We start from the raw sequence: 24,896 nt of genomic DNA, 5'->3' as shown, positions 1-24,896 counted from the left end.
GCAGAGAGGCAGGCAGAGAGAGAGGGGGAAGCAGGCTCTCTGCTGAGCAGAGAGCCCAATGTGGGGCTTGATCCCAGGACCCTGAGATCATGACCTGAGTCGAAGGCAGAGGCTTAACCCTCTGAGCCACCCAGGTGCCCCAAATTTAAGTGATTTAAATCTACTAAATAAGACAGGGATTGGCAGAATGGATTTTAAAATAACCCAACTACATGCTATTTATGAGGAAATCACATTAACTAAAAAATAGAGGCAAGTCGAGGGGTGCCTGGGTTGCTCAGTTGGTTAAGCATCTGACTCTTGGTTTTGGCTCAGGTTGTGATCCCAGGGTTATGAGATGGAGTCCCATGTTCGGCTCTGTGTTCAGCTGAGAGTCTACTTGAGATTCTTCTTTCTCTCCCTCTGCCCCTCCTCCTGCTCACAGTTTCTCTCTCTAAAGGATGGAAAAAAATTTATCATGCAAACATTAATCAAAAGAAAGAAGAAATGGCTATACTGGTATGAGATAAAATAGACTTTGGAACAAAGAAAATTACAGAGACAAGGAGAGAAATTGTACGATGATAAATGGGTCAATCTGCCATGAAGACACAGCAATCTTAAATGTGTACTCACCAAACAAGAGAATTGCAAAACATGTGAAGCAACAACTGACAGAATGGAAAGGAAAAAGAGACAAATCAAAATTATAGTAGACCCCTTAAATATCCATCTCTCACCAATTTGTAGAACAGGTAGACATTAAATTATGACAGATATAGAAGAACTCAACAGCAACAACCAACATCTGTAGAACATTCCACTCAACAACCACATAATACACATTCTTTTCAAGAGCCTACGGGGCATATGCCAAGACAGACCATACCCTGAGCCATGAAACAAACCTCAACAAATGCAAAATACTTGAAATTATAGAGTGCATTCTCTGGCTACAATGGAATCAAAGTAGAAATCAAGACTAGAGATAATGGAAATCCCCCCAGATTCTTAGGAATCAGACTACAGCCATCTAAATAATCCTTAGATCAAAGATGAAGTCTCATGCGAAACGTTTTAAAAATTAAACTGAGTGAAAGGGAAAATAGAAAATGTGAAAATCTGGAGGACACAGCTTATACAGGGCTGAGAGGAAAATTTATATCACTAAATGATTACAAAAGAGGAAACATTGCAAATTAAACATCTAAGCTTCCAACTCAAAAACCTAGAAAAACATCAAAATAAGTCCACTGAAAATGTATGAGAAGAAATAATAAAGACAAAACAAACAAATATACAAAATCAATGAAATACACCATGACCAAGTAGAGTGTATTCTAGAGAAGCATACATTGTTCAGTATTAGAAAAAGTCAATGTAATCCACCACATTAATGGGCTAATATAGAAAAACCACACAATGATCTCCATCAACATAGAAAAAGCATTTAAAATTTCAATATCCATCCATAATAAAAACTCTCAGAAAACTAGGAACAGAAAGGAACTTCTTTAACTTAAGAAAGGACATCTAAAAACAAGTCCTATGGCTAACATTATACTCAAAAGTGGAAGGGGCGCCTGGGTGGCTCAGTGGGTTAAAAGTGGAAGACTGAATATTTTCTCCCTAAAACTGGAAAAAAGGCAAGGATAGAGGCTTTCACTGCTATTATTCAACACATTACTCAAAGTTCTAGCTTATACAATAAGGAAGGAAAGGAATACTGATTTAAACTGAACTGTGCACTTTAAAATGGTTAAGTTGGTAAATTTTATGTTATGTGTTCTTTATTACAATCAAAACATTTGTAATGAAAAAAATACAGATCTAAAAGGAAGAAATATAACTGTTTATTTTGGAGATGATATTGTCAACATAGAAAAGCTGAAATGATATACAAAAATATCCTAGAACCAATAAATGAGTTTGGCAAAGTCATAAAATACCAAGTACCAAATAAATGTACAAAATTTAGTGGTATTTCTACATACTAACAATGAACACATGGAGACCAAAATTCAAAATATAGCGCCAAAAAATTAAATAAAATAAAATGAAATAAAAGAAAATAAACATAATGCCATTTACAATTGCTCAAAAAATTTATTTAGGTGCAAATCCAGCAAAACATGTATAGGACTTTTATGCTGAAAAATGCAAAATGCTGATAAAAGAAATCAAAGACCTAAATAGATGGGGAGACATACTTGCTCATGAATTGGAAAATTCAATGTAATAAAGATGTTAATTTCCTCAAGCTGACATATAGCTTTAATAAAATTTCTATCAAAATCTCAGCAAGATATTTTATAGATATAGTCAAATTAACTCTAAAATTTATATTAAAAGGCAAAAGAACTAGAATATCTAAAACAACTTTGAAAAAGAAGAATAAAATGTGAGGAAACAATCTACCTGATTTCAAGACATATTATATAGCTACAGCAATCAAGGTTGTGTGGTATTGAAAGAAGAACAGAACAGAGAACTCAAACATAGACCCATGCAAACATGTCCAATTGGTTGTTGGCAAAGGTAGAAAAGAAATTCAATGGAGAAAATATAAACTTTTTATCAAATGGTGCATGACTAGTTGGACATCCATAGGCAAAAAATGAACCCATACAAAAAATAGCTCAAAATGGATTTTGGACTTAAATGTAAAAAATAAACTGTAAACTTTCAGAAAAATATATGGGTGACCATTTTTGTGTCTAAGGCCAGACAAAGAGCTTTTAGACTTGACACTAATAATCCATAAAAAGAAAAATTGGTGAATTGGATTTCATTAAAATGGAGAACTTGTGCTCTGGAAGACCCAGCCAAGAGATGAAAAGAAAAGCTACAGACTGGGAGAGCATATTTGTAAATTACATATCTAAAAAAGGACTAGGATCTAGAAAATTTAAAGAACTCTCCAAATTCAATGGTTCGGAAAACTCCAATTTGAATATGGGAAAAACACATGATCAAGCATTTCACTAGGGATATAAAGACAGCAAATGAGCACATGAGAAGATATTTAGCCACATTAGTGGTTAGGGAATGCAAATTAAAATCAAAATGAGGTATCAGCACAGATCTGTTAGAATGGGTAAAATAAAAATAATAGTAACACCAGAGCTGGTGGGGTTGTGGAGGAAACAGATCACTTACACCTTGCTGGTGGGAATGTAAAATGGTGCAGCCACTCTGGAAAATAGTTTGGCCATTAAAAAAGAGTTAAACATGCAAATATTATAACCCAGAAATTCTACTGTTGGGGATTTATCCCAGAGAAGTGAAAACCTATGTTTACATAAAAACCTGTACATAAAGGTTACAGACACTTTATTTGTCACAGACAAAACCTGAAAACAGCCCAGATATCCTTCAGTGGGCGAGTGGTTAAGCAAACTGTGATACATCTATACCAGGGACTATGACTTAACAATAAGCAGGAACAAATAATTTCTGAAACTTTAAAGCATTACGCTAAGAAAAAAAAAAAAAAAAGCCAACGAACACCAAAAGATTACATACTGTGTGATTCCATTTATAAAATATTCTTCAAATGACAGAACTGTGGCAATAGAGAGCAGACAAGAGGTAACTAGGGATTAAGAGGGGAGTGGAGGCTGGATGGAAGCATGTGTAGATGTAAAAGGGTGACATGAAGAACCGCTGGGGTGAGGAGAACATTCTGATCTCGATTATATCAATATCATCATCCTGATTGGGATATTGTCCCGTCGTTTTGCATAGTATTACCAAAGGGAGTATGTGTTTCTGTAGTATTTCTCACAATTGCATGAGAATCCAAACTTACCTCAAAAAAAAAAAAAAAAAAAAAGTGGCGTGAAAAACAAACCAACAAAAAAATAGCTTCGTTGGTGAGAATAATTGTCATAGATTCTCTGAAAGGAAATTCGAGCCGTTCTGGCAGTAAGCTACCATAGTGTACAAATGTTCTGTCAAACAGTTTCACCCAGTGATCTGCCCTTTGTCCACAGGTTGATGTCCTGTGCATTAAGAATACAGAACTTCCAGGGGCGCCTGGGTGGCTCAGTGGTTTAAGCCTCTGCCTTCAGCTCGGGTCATGATCTCAGGGCCCTGGGATCGAGCCCCACATCGGGCTCTCTGCTCAGTGGGGAGCCTGCTTCCCCCTCTCTCTCTGCCTGCCTCTCTGCCTACTTGTGATCTCTCTCTGTCTATCAAATAAATAAATAAAAATTAAAAAAAAAAAGAATACAGAACTTCCAACATTCTGAGAATAGGATATGGGCAAGTTTCTGCCAATCTGTGATGCTTGTTTTGGAGTTGACACTGATTTCATTCTAAAGTGTTAATGCTACTGGGTCTACGGTGCATGAAAACCATGGAAAGGAAAACCCAGTGTTAAGCAATGCACCTTGTTGTAAAGACCTCCTAGGTATTTAAAATGAAAGCCCTATGGCTTTAGTAAATCTGAAATCTTGAGGTATAGATTGAGTACTTTGATTTTATGGTACATTTATTTTTCATTAAAAGCAAGGTAAGACTCCACATATCTTAATAATTTGTAAAATATATCTTATTTCCCCCCTAATTGTCATCTTTCTGCCCTCTTCTCTCTTCAACAAATGAACCTTAATGCAAATAGATGTATGTCAATTTTGCTGTTGAAAAAGAAAGGCACCCATTTGGTGAGCCAAATCACCTGCACACTTTAAAAACTCCTTTCCAGGATTTTATAACCGCAAGAAAACTTTCCACCCGATGATAAAAAAAATTGATGTGCAGTCAAACAAGCCAAGCCAGCCTGCTCCTTTACTTCCTATCAGTTTTTCTGATAGGTTTGTCCTGTTGTTCCAGAAATATTCTCAAGTAGTTTCTAAAACCCTAATAACTTCTTATCTCCAAGAATAAAATAAAAATAAGTTAGCCATTCATCTCTGGGGTGCCTCAGGAGCGAACAGAATCATAAATTACACATGTCCTTATCCACACCATCCAGCAATAATATAATTCTCCTGAAGTTTGCCCTAATAAATTCTGGAGCTGGGTCAGTGCTCAGTACTTTTAATCTGAGTAGGTCTGTTTATTCCTGGCAGCTGCTTCTTTCAGCGCAGCCATTTTATTGCCTCAGTGCTTGTAGGAGGAACGCACCACAGGCTATCTAAGTAAAACTTACTGACAAATACTCCTAGTTCTCTGTTTTGGGACACCCAAATTTCATTTCACAAAGAAAAATTTCACATAAAACAAAGAGTATGGCCTCATTTACACATTAGAAGTCTTGTTCTCCATTATGCATCTTATACAGAGATACTTAAGTTTTGTGAGAACCTCTGATTGTGGATACTTATATATATAAGTTTTCTAGGTCTTGTTCATTCTTGGGTTCCCTTAAACCATAATAAAAGACCAAAAATGTGCTGAACACACATATTAGCTATTTTGGAGATGATCCCTCCAAAGAGGGATTGACCAAGGCAATTATTTCCCTTCATTATAAGTATTTTGAAAGTCAAAGCAAAATCAAGAAGCATTTATGGAGGCATTGTGTCTGCTATGTATAAGGTATTGTACAAGGCTTCCGGCAGTGTGAGCAAGCAGCTAAAACAAAGTCCTTGTCCTCGGTGGCCTACAATCTGGAAAACAAGCATAAATCTATTCAGTATAGATATAATCAATGAAGATATCAAATAATAGTGCAAGATGTCAATAAAATCTGGCATGGAATAACAGTTTGTTCTGAATTAAAGAAATTATACTTAAACACTTGGTCTAGTTCAGTAGAGGAAGAGAACAATTCAAGCTTGAGTCACAGAAGAAGCCCTGACAGGAAGCAGAAAGCACATCAGATGGGAACATCTGTGCCCAAGATGCAGGTTTCCAGTTTTCTAAAGAAACGGACTGGCGGGGCATCTGGGTGGCTCAGTGGGTTAAAGCCTCTGCCTTCAGCTCAGGTCATGATCCCAGAGTCCTGGGATCGAGCTCCACATGATCCCAGGGTCCTGGGATCCAGCCTCAGCAGGGAGCCTGCTTTCCCGCTCTCTCTGCCTGCCTCTCTGCCTACTTGTGGTCTCTCTCTCTCTCTGTCAAATAAATAAATAAAATCTTAAAAAAAAAAAAAAGAAATGGACTTGCTATCATTTAGAACATCTTCAAGGGTTAGAACTGTTAGTAACCAATATGTTAATTTTCTAAGCACACAATTCTTTATTTTCTGAAAACAATTTCATACTAATTTGTGACTCCCCTCCCTACCCCTGCCAATCTCCAAACCCTGTGCCAAAGTGTGGTAGTTGCACTGAAAAAACACTGTAGAGCTTTCTTGCTGTTCCCCAAAAATTCTCACCTTAGAAATTTTCACAGAGGGGCACCTGGGCTGCAGTGGACAGAAAAATTAGGCTGATAAAGTATTTTCTCCTTCTCTGGGATGATGACACACACATTTTTTAGTGTTACTTTGAGATAAAAGAGTTGAAAAGCTGATTTGGGGGCACCTGGGTGGCTCAGTGGGTTAAGCCGCTGCCTTCAGCTCAGGTCATGATCTCAGGGTCCTGGGATCGAGCCCCGCATCGGGCTCTCTGCTCAGCAGGGAGCCTGCTTCCTCCTCTCTCTGTGCCTGCCTCTCTGCCTGCTTGTCATCTCTCTGTCAAATAAATAAATAAAATCTTTAAAAAAAAAAAAAAAAAAAAAAAAAAAGCTGATTTGGACTCCTGGAAGAGGTAGCAGTAAATCTCCTAACTTACAGCCCACACCTCTCTACCAGTGTCTTTGCAGACAACAGTCTAGCTTTTTAAACCTTTCCCTAGCAACCCTCAGTTTGTTTCCTGAGATTAAGAGTATCTTATGGTTTGTCTCCCTCTCTAGTTTCATATTGTTTCATTTTTCCCTTCCTTCTCCTATGATCTTCTGTCTTGTTTCTCTATTCCTTATATCAGGGAGATCATATGATAATTGTCTTTCTCTGATGGACTTATTTCACTTAGCATGATACCCTCTAGTTCCATCCACGTCATTGCAAATGTCAAGACTTCAGTTTTTGATGGCTGCATAGTATTCCATTGTATATACACACAACATCTTCTTTATCCATTCATCTGTCAATGGACATCTAGACTTCTTCCATAGTGTGGCTATTGTGGACATTGCTGCTATAAACATGGGGTGCATGTACCCCTTTGGATCACTACATTTGTATCTTTGGGATAAATACCCAGTAGCAATTCCTGGGTCATAGGGTAGGTCTATTTTCAACTTTTTGAAGAATCTCCATATTATTTTCTGGAGTGGCTGCACCAGCTTGCATTCCCACCAACAGTGTAGGAGGGTTCCCCTTTCTCCAAGCCTTGCCAACATCTGTCATTTCCTGACTTGTTAATTTTAGCCATTCTGACTTACGTGAGGTGGTATCTCACTGTGGTCTGGATTTGTATTTCCCTGATGCTGAGTGATGTTCTGCCCCTTTCTTGATTGGATTAGTTTGTTCTTTGGATGTTGAGTTTCATAAGAGGATATGTGCTACGGTGAGCGTTGCGAATTGTGTAAGACTGATGATCACAGACCTGTACCCTTGAAACAAATAATACAGTTTATGTTAATTTAAAAAAAAAAAGCCTCCCCCTCGCAGTGATTGCTCCATCATTGCATAATGAACATGAGGGAAGGGTCCTGGTAGACAGAGCACTGAGCTGCCATCTATTACCCCTGGCTTCTAACAACTGCCAGTGAGTTATTTCTGCCCATAAACATGAAGGGGGTAGGGATGCCTGGGTGGCTTGATGGGTTAAGCATCTACCTTCAGCCAGGGATCCTGGGATGGAGCCCCACATCAGGTTCCCTGCTCAGCAGGGAGTCTGCTTCTCCCTCTTTTTGCCCTTCCCCCCCATGCACTCTCTCTCTCTCAAATAAATAAGTAAGATTTTTAAAAAAGTAAAAATAAGGGGCGCCTGTGTGGCTCAGTAGGCTGAAGCCTCTGCCTTGGGCTCAGGTTGTGGTCTCGGGGTCCTGGGATCGGCCCCTGCGTCGGGCTCTCTCCTCAGCGGGGAGCCTGCTTCCCCTTCTCTCTCTGCCTGCCTCTCTGCCTATTTGTGATCTCTGTCTGTCAAATAAATAAATAAAGTTTTAAAAAAAAGTAAAAATAAAATGAAAACAAAAGGCGTAGGCATCTTTGCTGGGGTTGGTACCATGAGGTCTAGGGAGAGATTTGTTGGATTGATGATAATCCTACATAGATAAGATGTCTTACCCATATTTCATATATCATTTTCCTCTGTAATATATTATTACATTACCCACAAATGTAATCTTTGGTAAACTTGACCCTACTTCTGAATCTTAACATTTTTCCCCCTCTTTTGAAGGTTGCTGGACATTGAAAGTGAAATGATCAAATTTGCCAGTTACTATGCTGGAATCGCTTTGGTAGTACTTATCACAGGATATATTCAAGTGAGTGGTGCCAACATTTTATTTTTAGGTCAACATCTGGGCTCAGAGACATTACAATGAAATGCAAAGTGCACTCTAACTTTTAAGTTGTTCAGAAGCCCTAAGGACTACAATTTTATTTGGAGGTGGTGGCAGGGGTGGGGCAGTGAGAGGAAGAATTCACCTTCTCAGACTGGGAGAAAATACAGACAATTGTCTAGAGAGACAGAGAATAGACTGAATTTCGATGTCTCCTCTATTTCATCTTCTAAACTCAAAAATAGGTGGTTGTGGGTGTGTTTGTAGAGCGAGTGTGGGTCCCCCAGGGAAAGTCAGGCATGAGGAGTTGGAGAAAAGCAAACTTTACTTTCTTTTTTTTTTCCCTGCCAAAATCTCACCAACCTGTGTTCCAACCCCAAATCTATAAACTGAATCTTAACGTAGTCCATATTTAAGCCATGGAAGGGGATGGAGTTACTTAGCCCTTATTAAAGAAGAAAAATATTTCATCTTTTACCTTCTTCTGTAGAAAAAAATAATGACTCTCCTCAACCCTCATTCATTCAAGAATTTCAGGAAGTTCATGTTCATTATAAAGAGAAATGAATCCATTTTCCCCATTCTGGTACTGAGAGTTTTAATGACAGCCCGACTTTGCTTGGTTGGGGATAGCTATCAGAAGATTCCCTCCTTATGTTATAATTTTTGTCTTCCTTTCTCTGGAAATCATTGTCCCACAGTCTGAAACCTATGCATACACGCTTGTTGGCAGGCCTCTCGGGGGAAAAACTACACTCAGAAGTGCCATGCAAAAATAGGGATATAAGACCAAGAATTTCTTTTTGGCACTGTGAGCCTTCTTTTCGCATGTGGAAAGTGAAGTTTGGTAAGGTTAGATCGACAAGTGGCAAAGCCAAATTTGCACCCAACCCTTCCTGCTTCCCTGGCCACAGCTGTTCCGCTCATCCTTCTCTGGGCAGCAGATGCTGAGCTCACTGCACTTCCCATGACTCGGCATTCTGTGACTCACTTTCCTCTCTTTCTCAGGGCTTATCCTAAAAGTATTTTCTTCTGAAAAGTGAAGGAACGAAGGAATATTTTTAACATCATAATATCCAACACTCCTTGCTCCATTTTCAGATATGCTTTTGGGTGATTGCTGCAGCTCGTCAGATACAGAAAATGAGAAAAATTTCCTTTAGGAAAGTAATGCGAATGGAAATAGGATGGTTTGACTGCAATTCCGTGGGAGAGCTGAATACAAGATTCTCTGAGTAAGTAGCTGGTAGGAGGTTTTAATGTATGTGTGCATTTTTGATCATAGAACCCTTGTTTCTAAATTAAATAACAATTAGAAACACACTTTCAGTCATTTTGGATACATTTTGTCTCTTAAATTGAGCTTTTATGAGTAGCATCATTTTTTCATAGGTCATGCTTTATGATCATTAACAACTGAAAGCCAGGATACTACAGTTTTGTTTGTAGGTCCTTGATCAAAATACTAGAAATGAAGGATTACAGAACGGAGTTAAAAGAAATAGGGCTGTGTGGCCTCTAAAAGAAAGACCGAGGGATGTCACAATCCACTTATCTATAGGGAAAAACAATGCACTTAAAAGGAATTATCTTGCCTTGGTTGTTGAGGTCATTTCTGCACATAAAAACAAAGACCAAAAAAAAAAAAAAAAACCTCCAAATTAGTTTGAGAAAGATTCAAACTAAACAACTGGATTTAAATCTGGTTAATACCCAAAGACCAGTTGGGGTCATTGATAGCCCCCTTCCCCTCTTCCTCTAGGTACTCTGAATTAGCTCTGAGTAATTAGAAACAATTGAACCCTATTGAATTGAACTTTGGGGTCCCATGAGGTCTCATGAGAGAGTGTGTATTACAGTGAAGATCAAAGACTGAATGTGGGGATACTTAGATTCTAGCACTCTTTCTGCCCCTCATTTACTGTGACATTGAACAGATACTTAATCTTGCTAGAATACAATTATCAAATCTCTGGGTAATATCTTGAGACATTTTTTTGCTGTTAAGTCCTAAACCCTGTTTGTTCCATCTAAACAAGAGATTGTGAGAATGTTCCTAGGAATATGAATTTAATGTAATTATATTCAACCAATATTCTAGATGACTTAACTGTATGCAAGCCATAGAGATAAGCCACACAAGTCCTGGTCTCAGGGAACTTACAGCCTAGTGGGAGGGATAAAGGTGCAAGCAAACAAATAAAGTTGACACATTGATGGCTTACTGTACTCTAAGCACTGTTCTATATACTTAACATATACTAACTAATCCTCATTACAACCTATTGAGGTAGGTTCTGTCATTATCCCCATTTCACAGATGAGGAAACTAAGGCACAGAAAGGTTAATTAATTAGCCTAGGAAAAGTTTGTGTTCTTTTTTTTTTTTTTTTAAAGATTTTATTTATTTATTTGACAGAGAGAAATCACAAGTAGATGGAGAGGCAGGCAGAGAGAGAGAGAGGGAAGCAGGCTCCCTGCTGAGCAGAGAGCCCGATGCGGGCCTCGATCCCAGGACCCTGAGATCATGACCTGAGCCGAAGGCAGCGGCTTAACCAACTGAGCCACCCAGGCGCCCGAGTGTTCTTAACCACAGAGTCTGTGATCTTAACCACTATTCTATACTGTCTATAAACAGAATGCAATAATTATATATGTGTACACATACATACACAGATTCATTACATTGCTGTGCAAGCACAGGGAGAAGATATTAGTTTTTCCTTGGGGGTTTTTATGAATTAGGTGGTGTGTGGGTTGCACCTCGAGGCTGAAAGGGTTTAGCAGTTATAAAGAAGGAAAGAAGGGCTATTCAGGACAGACCAAGAGTTATGAGTTATAAGAAAGAAACAAACAAATAAGATTATTTCTGAAAGTCTTTGTCAACATTGAATGGACACCAGTTGGGAAAACTGGGTTGAGGACAAACTTACTGGGCTGTAAGGGAGGGAGACGCTTGATGACCTCACAGCCTATAGCAAGTTTCTTCAAATGTGAAAGGCTGTTTTCCATAGGCAGTGGGATACAGAGAAGGCAGTAGAAGGGAAAGCCTGGGATTTCTCAACAAGAATTTGAATTGGCCAAAATCAGTTTTAGTGATCAAAGCCTCTCGTTTCTAGTGATATTAACAAAGTCAATGATGCCATTGCCGACCAAATGGGCATTTTCATTCAGCGCATGACCACGAGCATCTGCGGGTTCCTGTTGGGATTTTACCAGGGATGGAAACTGACCTTGGTCATTATCTCTGTGAGCCCTCTTATCGGGATTGGAGCAGCCATCATTGGTCTGGTAAGAATGTCTTCTCACTTCTCCCCAAGACATCTGCACTAAGAAATAGCCAGAAATGTGAAACTTGATTCCTTTTTCCTATGTATGTTTAGTTAACATTATTTATCACTGTTTCAATTTATTTTGTTTGGTTATCCTCAGTATCAAATAACATTCCATCAGTCCAGGGGTTGATGCTGTTTTAATAACATAAATATTATTGTATTAATAACACTAACAGCTACATTTGTTGAGCATTTACTATTTTGCCAGGCACTATAAAGAACTTCATATATATTATCTCTAATCTTTACAACGATCTTCAAAGGTATTAATGCCATTTTAGCCATAAGAAACAGAGGCTCGGAGAGTAAAGAGACTTGTCTGAGACTGTACAGCTAGTGAGTGACAAAACTGGATTCAAGTACAAGGGAGTTTGAGCCCAAATCCCCATCCACTCTCTCATATGCCTGTTACTTCCCATGGTCTCCCAATCAGATGTTTTCTCCAAAAAGTCCCAACAAATGTACCCAGCTCAGTAACAAAAACATAAAGGAGATTTCTGCATTCACAGCTTTGTTCTCCATGCAGTCTGATCAGTTTCAGAAAGAGGTCACCTGACCCATTCTGAGCAGTATCTCCATTCCCCAGGCATGCAGGCCAAGAAAAAGTGTAGGAGTAGGAATTTTGGGTCGTCCCAGTTAGAAAACACTCCCAAAGATTAATAAATGCTTATATCATACTTTTAGAGCAGTCACATCAGATAACAGGTCATGGGATCAGGCACACTAATAATTTGCTGTAAATGAGAATAGAATTTATGTGAAAAGCTGCATACACTCATATCACTGAGCAACAGGAAACCAATCTCCATAATATTTTCTAGCAAAATATTCTTGACAATCTGCTGGCTATATTACTCAAACATTTCCCAGGTAGTACAGAGTGACAGTGGCAAAGAGCTCATTCCTCTCAACTGGTCCCCCCCGCCCCGACTCTACCATCTGGCTCAAGAAAGATACATTTAGCATGTCAAAACTTGAGCTTCCTCATCTTGAAGATAAGGATAATACTTCCCAAAGGTCACTGTGATGACTTAAGGCATCATCCATGTTATGCACTTAGGATGGCATCTGGCACAGAATTAATTGTTCAAGAGATATTAGCTTTTATTTTTTCCAATCCGCTATGACAGTCTTTCCTACCAAACACCTCTTAGCTTCATTCCAGGGAAGCCTCACTACCCACGGGGAAACTTTGGGGATTCTATAAATATTTGATTCAGCTTTTCCCCCCTAAATATACTTAATCTCTTTCTTCAAACCTGTGATTAATATTCATACTCAGATGGGTCAGATGTCACATTTCAACATTGGGGAGATGTAGCCTGGGTAACTTGATTTTGACAGGTTTAAGGCATGGTTTCTCTTGCTATCTCAAGTGCCCATATTTCAAGTTCTTGTAAATGTGTCACTGATTTGGAATGTTGTAGTTCTGCACTGGTTTCTTCTTGAACTCAAGTCTATTCATGTTTGTATAAAATGATACAAGCAACCTCACTAAGCCCAATTCAAAAGCAGGACGAAAAGTAGAAGGCAGGCAATATATGACATGTTACATGTTACTGTGGGTTTTATATGCCTTTGCCTGACTTTTATATTTACCACGAGAAACATGTGCAATCATTAAATATTTTCCAGTTTACATCTTTAAATTCTTGTATCATTTTTACAGAAGTAAAATGAGATTATTTAATGTGCATTAAATTATAATAAGACTATTAATATTCACAACTACTTCATTTCCTCATACATAATTTAGAAATAAATTAGAAAAGGATTGTGGTAAAAACTACAATGTCATTCGTAACACCTAAATTCAGATTTTCATGTTGATGAAAATAGCCCTAATTTCCCTATGGTTGCCCTTTCAAGTCACAACTTTTGTAAAGTGTGTTCTTGTGACATAAATATGTTGTAACAAAATGCTACATTTACTTATTTTGTATTAAATTCCATTTAAGATTTAGTTTGAGAAGAGTTCTGCTGCTAAAAGTTTGGAAAAACTTGGAAGATAAATTCCTTCAGCCTGGGTACTATATATATTTTAGATTTCTGAGCTAGTCAAACTTCCACAATATTTGCTTGTGTTCATTCTGGTATCTTCATCTGTGCCAGGGATTTCTTTGGTGATTAATTCTAATTACAACTTAATCCAAGTCCAATTTTAGAAAAAGTAACTGTTTATGTATTAAATGCAATATCATTTTAGTTCTTTTTGTAAAGAGCAAAACTAGTTAGTTGAGCCCCTACAGTTGAGTCAAAATGGGTAATATTTATCTGGAGCTTTCTCCATTGCAGCATCATGAGCCTCTGTGTGGTCAGGACCTCTCTCCCAATTATATACTCTGACTAACCTCCCGTCTCTGTCTCTGGTGTTTGTCCAGAAATTGTGTAAAAGGCCTGTGGTCAATAGCAAAGAAGTGTGGTATGGTATTTATTAGCATAATGAGTGAAACACTGTGGTCTCACAGAATGCCCTATTTGGGGCTTACTCTGTGAGATGGTTTTAGAGGCTGACTTCTAAAGAAGTCATTTTGGTATGCTAACAACCAAATATTCGTGGATGGGGCTTAACACGGCTCAAACTTGGACTAGATTCTTTCCCTGGTGAACACTGTTACAGCAAGGAGCTAGTCTTGTATGAAACCAACCACATACTTAACTCAGCTAAATGAATCACTGAATGACAGGCTGACGTACCTAATTCTCTGGTCTTCATGTTTTGTTTTCTTTTTTTGGATTTTAGAGTGTGTCCAAATTTACTGACTATGAATTGAAGGCTTATGCCAAAGCTGGGTCAGTGGCTGATGAAGTCATTTCATCTATGCGAACAGTGGCTGCTTTTGGTGGTGAGAAAAAAGAGGTTGAAAGGTTGGTTTATTGAAATGTCTGCCACTTTCCTGAATTTCATCATTTGGCATACTACCCTGAATCTTCCCTATTTTGTATAAAGTGGCAGATTTACCTTGGTCTGTTTACCCTGATAGAGCTTTTCTTCAAGAGGTAGCTGAGAGTAATCAGTTGGGCAAAGCGTTATAAGGACCCCAAGCCTTTAGCTGTGTGTTTTTGAAAATGTAGGTGGAGATTTTTAGAACATTATCTTAGGTTAGGTATTTATTTCAACACTGGTGGTGTATATGTATACATATATTACCTCCTGGAAGTCTGTTACACTGCTGCATGATCTAAAATGCTGCTCGGCACATTTTTTATTCATCATCTTTTACTCAGCTACTGTACTACATGCTCTTTATAAAGTCTGATGAAATTTCCACTTAATCAAACAAAATTTAGCATTGGGTTTATTACGGACCATCATTCTAGGAGATTAATTCTTAATGAAAATAAAAAACCTAAACTACCCAAATAACACTGTTGTCGAGAATTTGATTTTATTTTTCCTTTTATCTAGTATTTATTAAGTGCTTACCACGTGCCAAGTACTGATTTTATAAAATAGTCACTAAATGAATTCACTTATTGCATAAGTTGTAGATCTAGTATGATGATGTCATTCTCAATTGTTACCAAGTAAAAAAGAGAAGAGAATTTATTTATTTATTTATTTATTAAAAATATTTTGTTTATTTATTTGACAGAGAGATCACAAGTAAGCAGAGAGGCAGGCAGAAAGAGAGAAAGGGAAGCAGGCTCCCTGCTGAGCAGAGAGCCCAATGCAGGGCTCGATCCCAGGACCCTGAGACCGTGACCTGAGCTGAAGGCAGAGGCTTAATCCACTGAGCCACCCAGGTGGCCCAAGAGAAGAGAATTTAAAATCTCTAATTATTCTCTTTTCCTTTTTTTCCCTCATTTGGCTCCTTTTGGTTTATAGTGTGAAGTTACCTAGTTTCTTATAAAAAATTTCAGTAGCATACTTCCTTCACCATAAAAGATATTCATTATTGCTATTAATAGCAGTTTTATAAATGTTACGAAAATGGTAACAAACACAGGATAGACCTTCACTTTGTCCTGAGAAATATTAAATATTCTCCATGATTTTATTTTTTTTTTGAGAAGAAGGAAGACAGTTACAGAATGTCTGAGCTTTAAGACAATGCCAGTTATTAATGTCTAGATCATAGAATCACAGCAGCCTAGTGCTTAGATTGAATTTCTGGATAGTTATCCATATCCAATGGCTGTGAACCTGACCGGTCATGTTACAACATAGTATTCTTGGTCACAGGGCAGATAGGTGAGTGTATGGAGATAAGTTGGTGCAAACACTGGTTTTGAACCTGGGGGGAAAGAGTTGCATCATTTTCTGATGGAAAGCAGGCCATGTGACTTGGTAAAAAACAATTCAAGCACAAATAGTACTAGATCCCTGGTGTCCAAACATTTGTGGTGAAAATTCTTTTCTCTTGGAGTAAAGTTCTCACTTTTTTATACTGTTCTTATCCAAGAAGTAATCAACCATGAAGTCTGGTTAGGCATCGTTCCTTCAACATATTTCATTGCCTGGTGGAAATAAGCTAAATAACTCCATGGAAGTTTGTAATTTTCTTTCCTGAAAGCTGCTGTGTGTCTGGGGTAATTTGATGACCATTGAGTAATAGCACAGCACTGTGGCTGTTTTAGACATTCTAACTTGAGCTGCTGCTGTTGCTGCTGACATAGACACAAATGCTTTCTCTTCACAGGTACGAGAAAAATCTTGTGTTTGCCCAGCGTTGGGGAATTAGAAAAGGGATCGTGATGGGATTCTTTACTGGATTCATGTGGTGTCTCATCTTCTTCTGTTATGCACTGGCCTTCTGGTACGGCTCCAAACTTGTCCTAGATGATGGAGAATACTCAGCAGGAACCCTCGTCCAGGTACTTTGGTCTTAATGACCTAGACATCACATTTCCTGTTGGAATTTTAGAAAAGCCTAGAGTTAAGGCATTTTGTTTGCTCCTTTAGTGTCTGAGAGAGGAGAGCAGCAAGAATTTGATGGAGTCCATCTGCAGAAACAAGCAATACCTACACATTTTATAGTAAAGGAACACTAAGCATTGGAATTGATGAGACCAGCGATTTAATGATTTCCACTTAACTGAAGATTTTATAGCTGTGAAACAATGATTTTCTGACTGAGTCCAAAGATAATATGCCATGAAAATGGGAAGTCAGTGGTCTCTCAGCTAAAAATTAACAGCTCATGTAGTTAAGCTTAATAATAGTACAAGATATGTGCTAATGGGCATATTTGTGGAACATAATGAGTAACTAGATATCAAGCCAATAATATCCTCAGCTGAACAGGTAATACAACCATATTTTATTGCTCATTTGTGCTATAGTCATGCTATCACAAATGCCATGGCTACTCTAATTTTCAGTATTTTTTTCTGTTGTTCTTTCAAGAATTATTGAGAAACTACTCTATGTCAGACCCATAGAAAGCCCAGAAGAGTCAATAGTGAACCGAAGAAATGTGATCTTCACTGAATAGAAATAAAATAAAATAAAATGAAAAAAAAAAAGAAGAAATGTAATCTCTTCCTGATGTAACATATAGATCAGTGGGGAAGAGAAGCAATAATTAAATAACCCCATCAGTGTCTAATGACAGAGGAAAACACGTGCTATGGAAGACAAGGACATTAGCAGCGAAGAGCAGGGTAATCAGGTGTGGCTAGGGTCAGAGAAAGCTCTTCCTCCTGCTCATGAACCCACGTCTTTCCTTCTTAGCTTATAGCTCCTCTCATTACAGCTGGACTCTTGTCATCGTTCTGATTCTCAGCTGAATGGCACCTCCCCAGCAAGGCCTTCCATGCTCATCCAATCTTGTATTCTCTTATATGCCTTGCTGAACTTTCCCCTCAGAGCCCTTGAATGAAACTGAACATTTGGATTTGTTTACATTTGTTCCCACTCCTTCCTGCCCTCACACAGTTAGGCCAAGGAGATAAAACATGAAATACCTGTCTCATTTGGCCTATTAATTATTTAATTAAATAGAGTAATCTTTTTTATTTTAGATTTTATTTATTTATTTATTTGAGAGGAGAGAAAACATGCACGCACGAGGGGTGGGAGGCGCAGAGGGAGAGAGAGAGAATCTCAAGCAGACTCTCCACTGAGGACAGAGCCTGATGTGGGGCTCCGTCTCACAGCCCTGAGGTCATGCATGACCTGAGCTGAAATCAGGAGTCAGACGCTTAGCTGACTGAGCCACCCAGGTGCCTCATAATTAATTAATTAATTAATAATTAATTTGAAAGGCCTGGAGATGAGAAGCAGTTTCATATAAGATTCTTAAATAAAAATACTTAGGCTGGGTCAGCCTGTAAGATTCTGGGTGAATCTTGAGCCTAAGATTCTTGGGCACCAATTAAACAATGAAAAATGCTAAAAATCTTATATACTAGAAATTTCCTAGCAGATACCTTATAATTTGAGGTCTACTGCTTTAATATAAATACATATCTAGGGAAAGTTGAATAGAATTTTATTTTATTCAACTTTCTAGGGAAAGTTGGATGGAATTTTACAAATAGGAATGATTATCAGAGGTCAAGCCATAGTCCATCTAAGTTACTACTTTATTTCATTTAAGGCTTGATGATACACTAAGAACAACTTTTTAAAATTCAGTTCTTCTTTGCAAGATGAACAACTGGCATCACTTGAACTTTGTTTTAAAAAATTAAACATGATAAGACATATTAAAGTGTCTTTTGGACCTTAAAGGGATAGAAAGAAGGAAAATGTTGCTTTCATTGTAATTTAAGCACTTTCTTAACAACTCTAATATAGCTTTGCACATTTGAAAATCCAGTGAAAGTACTGCAGGTCGGAAACCTGACTATGAAGTCCCTCATCTTTATTGGTCTAATGGCCCTTAAGAACTTTCAACATTATGCTGAGTGAAATAAGTCAAGCAGAGAGAGTCAATTATCATATGGTTTCGCTTATTTGTGGAGCATAACAAATAGCATGGAGGACATGGGGAGTTAGAGAGGAGAAGGGAGTTGGGGGAAACTGGAAGGGGGGGTGAACCATGAGAGACTATGGACTCTGAAAAACAATCTGAGAGGTTTGAAGTGGCGGGGGGGGTGGGAGGTCAGAGTACCAGGTGGTGGGTATTAGAGAGGGCACGGATTGCATGGAGCACTGGGTGTGGTGCAAAAATAATGAATACTGTTATGCTGAAAAAAAAAAAAAAAAAAAAGAACTTTCAACATTTACCAGTTGACTTCCATCCCAGATGCTTATATCTGCTCATTCTGCAGAAAAACATGCACTGAGAAAAGACATCCTTCCTTTCATTCCATGCCGGCAAGGAGAGGACAGAAGTGTGCCCAAATAGTAGTTCAAGAGGGAGGAACGAATTGGTAAATTGAAAATTAAATAATGCACAATTCCAGCTGGAAACACTGAATTTTAAAAACCCCTTGGTTACTCTTTAGCAGGAATCCAATGTGATGTTTCTGCTTGAAGAGAAATTGAGGCATACTAAAATCTTTAGGATATTCTTTAAGCAAAAATAATTCCAGTTGGGCAGCACCAAATCAGAAGTGATGAGAAGCCACTCTCTACCCACAGGACTGGGGGAGAGACTCTTATAAAGAAGAGGCAGAAACAAAGCAAAACAATTATTTGATGGGCTCTGGCTTAAGCAGCTGCCTTGCCTGGGGAATCTGAATTGACCATTTGTGATTGGTTGTCCTTGGGCTTTTGATGTCTCGAACTTGAGGCATTTGTGCTTAGGTTTTAGGTTGCTCATGTAGGCATCAAATCAACCTCAGTCTAATGGCCTCCTTGTTTAACTAATTTGACGCTCCTCAGCTTCCAGCGTCCACTGTTGTGTATACCTTTTGTATACCTTTTGGGCTGAGAGAGTACTTACTTTGTGCAGATGTGACATATTATGTGTCTCTAACATTTTCATCATTAATTATTAACCTTACCTCTTACTCCTAAATGCCTTCCTGCAAGCTGCTGCTTGCACCTTAAGAAATATCTCTTTGGGAAAATAAGAGACCTCCATTAACAGTATAATCATTGATCTTTCTCTTTCTCTCCCTTCCTTCATTCCTTCCTTCCTCTGTCCCTCCAATTCTTTCTTTCTCTCACTCATGTGTGCAGGCACATTTTTGGCCATACTTCTGAGTAGCAAACTATGAAGTCTGAGTATGTATGAGCTGGGTTGAGTGTTCTTAATCCACTAAAGTAATTAACAATTAGGCTAAATGAATAAATTTTTTGATGAACAAAATCATTATTGGCTGCATGGTAATTGAGCATACATGGTACGTTGTTCACATAAATGACTGATTGGTATCTCTTGTACACAGACAAAAAACAAACTCTGTGAGCTATTAGGAGAGAAGATGAGAAGGGGTTGAAGGATGCAGAAGGCTGCTTTTTGTGCTTCCCAGGTTTCGGGATTCACTAATAAAAAATAACAGCAGGAATAGAGAGTAACCTTATTCAGTGTGTATAAAGTATCAAGCACTAAGTGACATATTTCATATAAATACCATATGTCATATCAAAACTTCATTCTATATTGATGCCATTCTACGACCACTTAAAAATGAAATGGAGCCACGAGATTGAAAAATATGTGTTGAGGGGCATGGAGTCCAGATCTGGCTTCCAAGGAGTCAGTGATCCCCTTTTCCCTAGCACAACACACCCACAGATAGATTGTTCCCCGGTGGTCTCCCTCGCATTTCCTCTTCCCACACTGCCATCCTTGGGTCTAGAGTGAAATGTCTGGGGTGGGAATTGATGGTCTGTTGGGGTAGGTGCTAGCCATTGTGATGATACGAGGTACAGGCCTCTGCCCTGTCCCCACCCACTCTTTCCCTAAGTAGCCTGAGAAAGGCGTTTGCAAAGCCAGGCTGAGCAGGGTTTGATTGCAAACCTCAGTTTAGGCCCCTAGTGATTCAATCTAGAATCTAGAGCAGGAGTCAGCAAACTATGGTCCACCAGACAAATCCAGCCTGATGCCTGTTTTTTGTAAATAAAGTTTTATTGGAACACAAGCATAATTATTTGTTCACTGTTGTCTATTGCTGCCTTTGTAGGATATAGCAGAATTGGATAATTGCATCAGAGCCCATATGGCCTAAAAAGCCTAAAATATATACAATCTGGCACATTAAAGAAAATGTTTGCTGACCCCTGATCTAGGACATGTGGAAGGCTTCCTTTGCTCAGTTGGGAAGACCTCTGATAAAGGTGGTCTTAACTCAATTTAGAAAAGTACTATTCTGTCTATTCACTGTATCACTTTCTATGTGTGGAATCTTGCTTCTTTCAACATCATTACCACTATTTATGTGGCTAACACTGGATTAATCACTCTTAGACTAATTATTTCATTTACCGTTCATGCAAGTCCCATGAGGTATAAGCTATTAGTATTCCTGTGTTACAGATAAAGGAATTGGAGCTTGAAAGATGAAGTAATCTGCCCATAGGAGGAACTACTTTCTGTAAGGAAAAGGAACAAAAAAGATGAAGAGAGAATGTTTGTCCCACACACCAAGTGGGGAATTCATAGAGAAGGCAAGAGGGAACTGGGCACATCATCGTGATTTGTGGAATGGAGGTTACTGGAGGGAGGTAACTGGGAGGCTCTGAGGAGTCTCATGGTCCAGACAGAAGACCAAAAGAAAGCAGGGAAACCATCACAGACTAAGTTCATTTGACTGCCCAAAGAAGACGACAGTCAGGCCGAAGCCAGCCTTCAGCTCAGCAAGTAACTCCTGTCCCTGATGGATGATGGCCAATGAAACATCCTCCATGAGAATCATGTGACTAGCACCCATTTGGTCAAGAGAAGTCTTGTGCTCCTCCTAGGGGCACGTGACAAATTGCCTCATTGCTTCTTCCTTTATGAACAGCACTGATAAACACAAAGCACTATTTGGTAGGATTATATGCTCCTCAAGTCGCCTTCCCCTAACCCAATGAAAGGGCTGGGTTAGTGAGTTAAAGGACAGCTTCCTCAGTACTGTGCAGGAACCTGGCCATACCAACTGCATACCACCAGTAGAAGCTGGGCCTGTTTACAAGACAGAATGTCAGTCAAGAGCCTGGGTTCAAATGCTGCTCTACCACTTAATATTAAGTTTTAATGTAGGATAAGTTAGGGAACATCCATACACCTTGGTTTTCTCTTCTGTTGTATGGATTAAGCAAAGTAGTACAGGTAAAGCACTTAGAAATATACATGAGTAAAAGTAGTAGTAGTAGTAGTAGTAGTAGTAGTAGTAGTAGTAGTAATAGCAGTAGTTATCCTAGTAATGTTCTATTACTGCTCAATAGAGCAGTAATAGCAAACCTGTATTGCATGCACCTATCTCGAGGACAATCAAGCTGATCATACTGTCTTCATTGCTTCAATGGCCCTTTAACCAGAAGATCATATAAGCCTGCTTATATTACAAACTGAATTATCCTATCACTATTCTAACTCACTTTGTGTCTATATGCTGTCTTGCTTAGACCTCTTGCTCATTTCAAAATATGTTCTTCTCTGTAGAATAGTGTTCTACAGTCTTGTAGTGTAATGTTCTATACATAGATGTTCAGTTAAATATAATGTAGTCTTTTAAACCATAACAATAGAAAAATTAGAGATACTTTGCTGGAAAAAAAAAAAAACAAACTATTCCAGGTGTTTCTAAAGAGCTATTTAGCTTTCAAACACCCATGGAAGAATATTTCTGAGAAATCTCTGAGCTCACATGGATAGCCCAAATGATGGCACTATTTACAAATTGACAAAAACACGTGAAAACCATGTTTATCTCTTTTCATTTCAGATTTTCCTCAGTATTCTACTAGGAGCTTTAAATCTTGGCAATGCTTCTTCTTGTCTGGAAGCCTTTGCAACTGGGCGTGCAGCGGCCACCAGCATTTTTCAGACAATAGACCGGGTATGTGAAAGCCGAAGTAAAGGCCATGAGCAGGTTGAGGGTGGGGAGAAAAATGCAGCTCTGAGGAATTTACCCTCAATGTTAAGAAAAACGAGGGACTATTACAATGCCCTTAATTCAGCAGTACTTAATTAGGACTTCATGAGCCAGACCTCATACTTAGTTGGGACTGCAAGAGTAAAATAGAACAAATAAGGCTCTTGTTCTCCTATCATATTGGAAAACAGACAATAAAGAAGTAAGCACATTTATGGATCGAGAGGATATTATGCTGAGTGAAGTAAGTCAGACAAAGACAAATACCATATGATTTCATTTATATGGAGAATCCCTATTTACAAAGCAAATGGAAAACGAAAAAACAGAAACAGACTCATAAATACAAACAACAAACTGGTGGTTGCCAGAGAGGAGGGGGCTAGGGGGATGGGGTGAAGGGGATAAACTGCCAGTTGTAAAATAAATAAGTCACCGGGATGAAAAGCCAATGATATCCTAATAGTAGCCAGTGATAACCTAATAACTTTGTATGATGACAGAAGGTAGCTACACATATCTTGGTGAGCATTTGGTGTAGTGTAATTATTGAATCACTATGTTGTACGCCTGAAACCAATCTTACTTCAGTGAAAGATAAAAGTTGGAAAAAGAAGTAAGTACATTCAAAGATAAGATAATATCAGTGCAACAAAGGAAATAAAATAGCATGGTAACGGTTGGGGTGAGGGGAGGAGTCATTAAGTGGCGGGAACCTCATCTCTGAGGGGGTAGTATTTGCGCTGAGAACCCCAGGAGAGTCAGCCATGCAAAGCAAGGCTTAGGAGAGGAGCAGTACGTGGGAAGTGAGAGCAGGGCGGTGATTCTGGGAGAGAGGCCTTCTGGTTGGTGAAAAATTGGTGAGTGCAGGGACCAAAAACAAGGTCAGTGTGTCAGAGCAGAGTGAGCAAGAGCATGGAGGCTGGAGAGAGAGAGGAAGGGGCCAGATCATGCAAAGCTTTAAGGCCAAGTTCGTAAGTCTGGATTATCTTCTAACTGTGACAGAAAGCTTCTACAAGCTTGTAAAGGATTCTGGTAGCCTAGCTAGGATTTCCCTGGTTATCTACTGAAGCACATTGGACGTCAGCTAGAAAGTCAAAATCCAAGAATAGAAGGGGGAAGACAGAAAGATGTTGTTCTTCCTCTGTGGCAGCCCTGGAAAGCCAGAGATATTTCTTTGGTCCCTTAAATATTCAGTATTTATGAAGCATAAAACCTGCCTGAGGAAACTTAGGAAATTTTATCTGTTTTATATTTGGAGGCTTCACATATTGCAGTATAAAACACATTGTTAAAAACCAAATAGGCACATTAAGATATCCAAATTCTACCTCATTCTTAGTGTTGTTATATGCTCAGGTAAGATGATGAGTCTAAAAGACCTTTGAAACTATTACAAAAAACTAAGGCATTTAAAAATTCCTTCATTATCTTTACTACAGACCCAAGAGGAAGAAAGTAGATTACACCATTGCCCTAGATAGAGATATGATGATGAGTTTCTCTCACAAGCTGGCCCTGGAGATGGCCCTCATTCTTGTCTGGTTAACTAGAATGGTTAAATTCTAGATTAGGCTCACTACTAACAACAACAGAGGTTAAATTCAGCCTACCTGAAAGTTGGTAGTATCTGAGGATACCACTTAAGAACATACAGTTAGTTTTAATCATCATCTACCATAGTACTCAGATGTAGAGTACAATTGGACCTCGGCTTAACTGACTAGTTGTGTGGCCTTAGGAAAGATACTTAACCTCTCTGAGAGTTCTCTACTTCCTTAAGCAAACAACTGAGCATAGTGCCTATCTAGTTAGGTTATAGTGACAATTACATAAGTGAAAAAACATATTAAATACCTTGTAAATTGTCTTCAATGGTATCTCAATAATATAATAATATATAATAATGTTAACATATTATATGCTAATATAATTATAGATCAATACTGCATATTACATTATTGTTACATAATATAATGTCATAGTAACATATCAACAAATAGTAGTAATTAATTATAATTATTTAATGTGAAGTTATGTATCAATTATTTATAGGCATTGTATTTCATATTGATCATAATTAATTATATATTAATTCTTTGTGTATGTTCTCTATTAATATATTATATATGTAATAGAACATACTAATACTATTCATATCTAGTAATATAATATCTCATATTAATATCTCAGTAATTGTTAGAATTATTACTATTATTA

General features: G+C 38.3%; 1 protein-coding gene across 3 annotated transcripts in view; it reads left to right on the top strand.

The window, feature by feature from the left end:
• Nucleotides 1–24,896, top strand: part of ABCB11 (ATP binding cassette subfamily B member 11) — a 98,490-nt gene that overhangs the window by 28,529 nt on the left and 45,065 nt on the right. For all 3 annotated transcript variants that reach the window (XM_032355860.1, XM_032355861.1, XM_032355862.1), the window contains 6 exons: nt 8,316–8,403; nt 9,523–9,656; nt 11,541–11,712; nt 14,500–14,624; nt 16,400–16,574; nt 22,527–22,640. In XM_032355860.1, the coding sequence (XP_032211751.1) occupies nt 8,316–8,403; nt 9,523–9,656; nt 11,541–11,712; nt 14,500–14,624; nt 16,400–16,574; nt 22,527–22,640 (808 nt within the window). The remainder of the gene's footprint in view (nt 1–8,315; nt 8,404–9,522; nt 9,657–11,540; nt 11,713–14,499; nt 14,625–16,399; nt 16,575–22,526; nt 22,641–24,896) is intronic.

This window comes from Mustela erminea, chromosome 8 (assembly GCF_009829155.1).
Source record: "Mustela erminea isolate mMusErm1 chromosome 8, mMusErm1.Pri, whole genome shotgun sequence".
NCBI classification, from domain to species: domain Eukaryota; kingdom Metazoa; phylum Chordata; class Mammalia; order Carnivora; family Mustelidae; genus Mustela; species Mustela erminea.
Note: the sequence above shows the minus strand (reverse complement) of the source record. Positions and strands in the feature narration are given on the sequence as shown.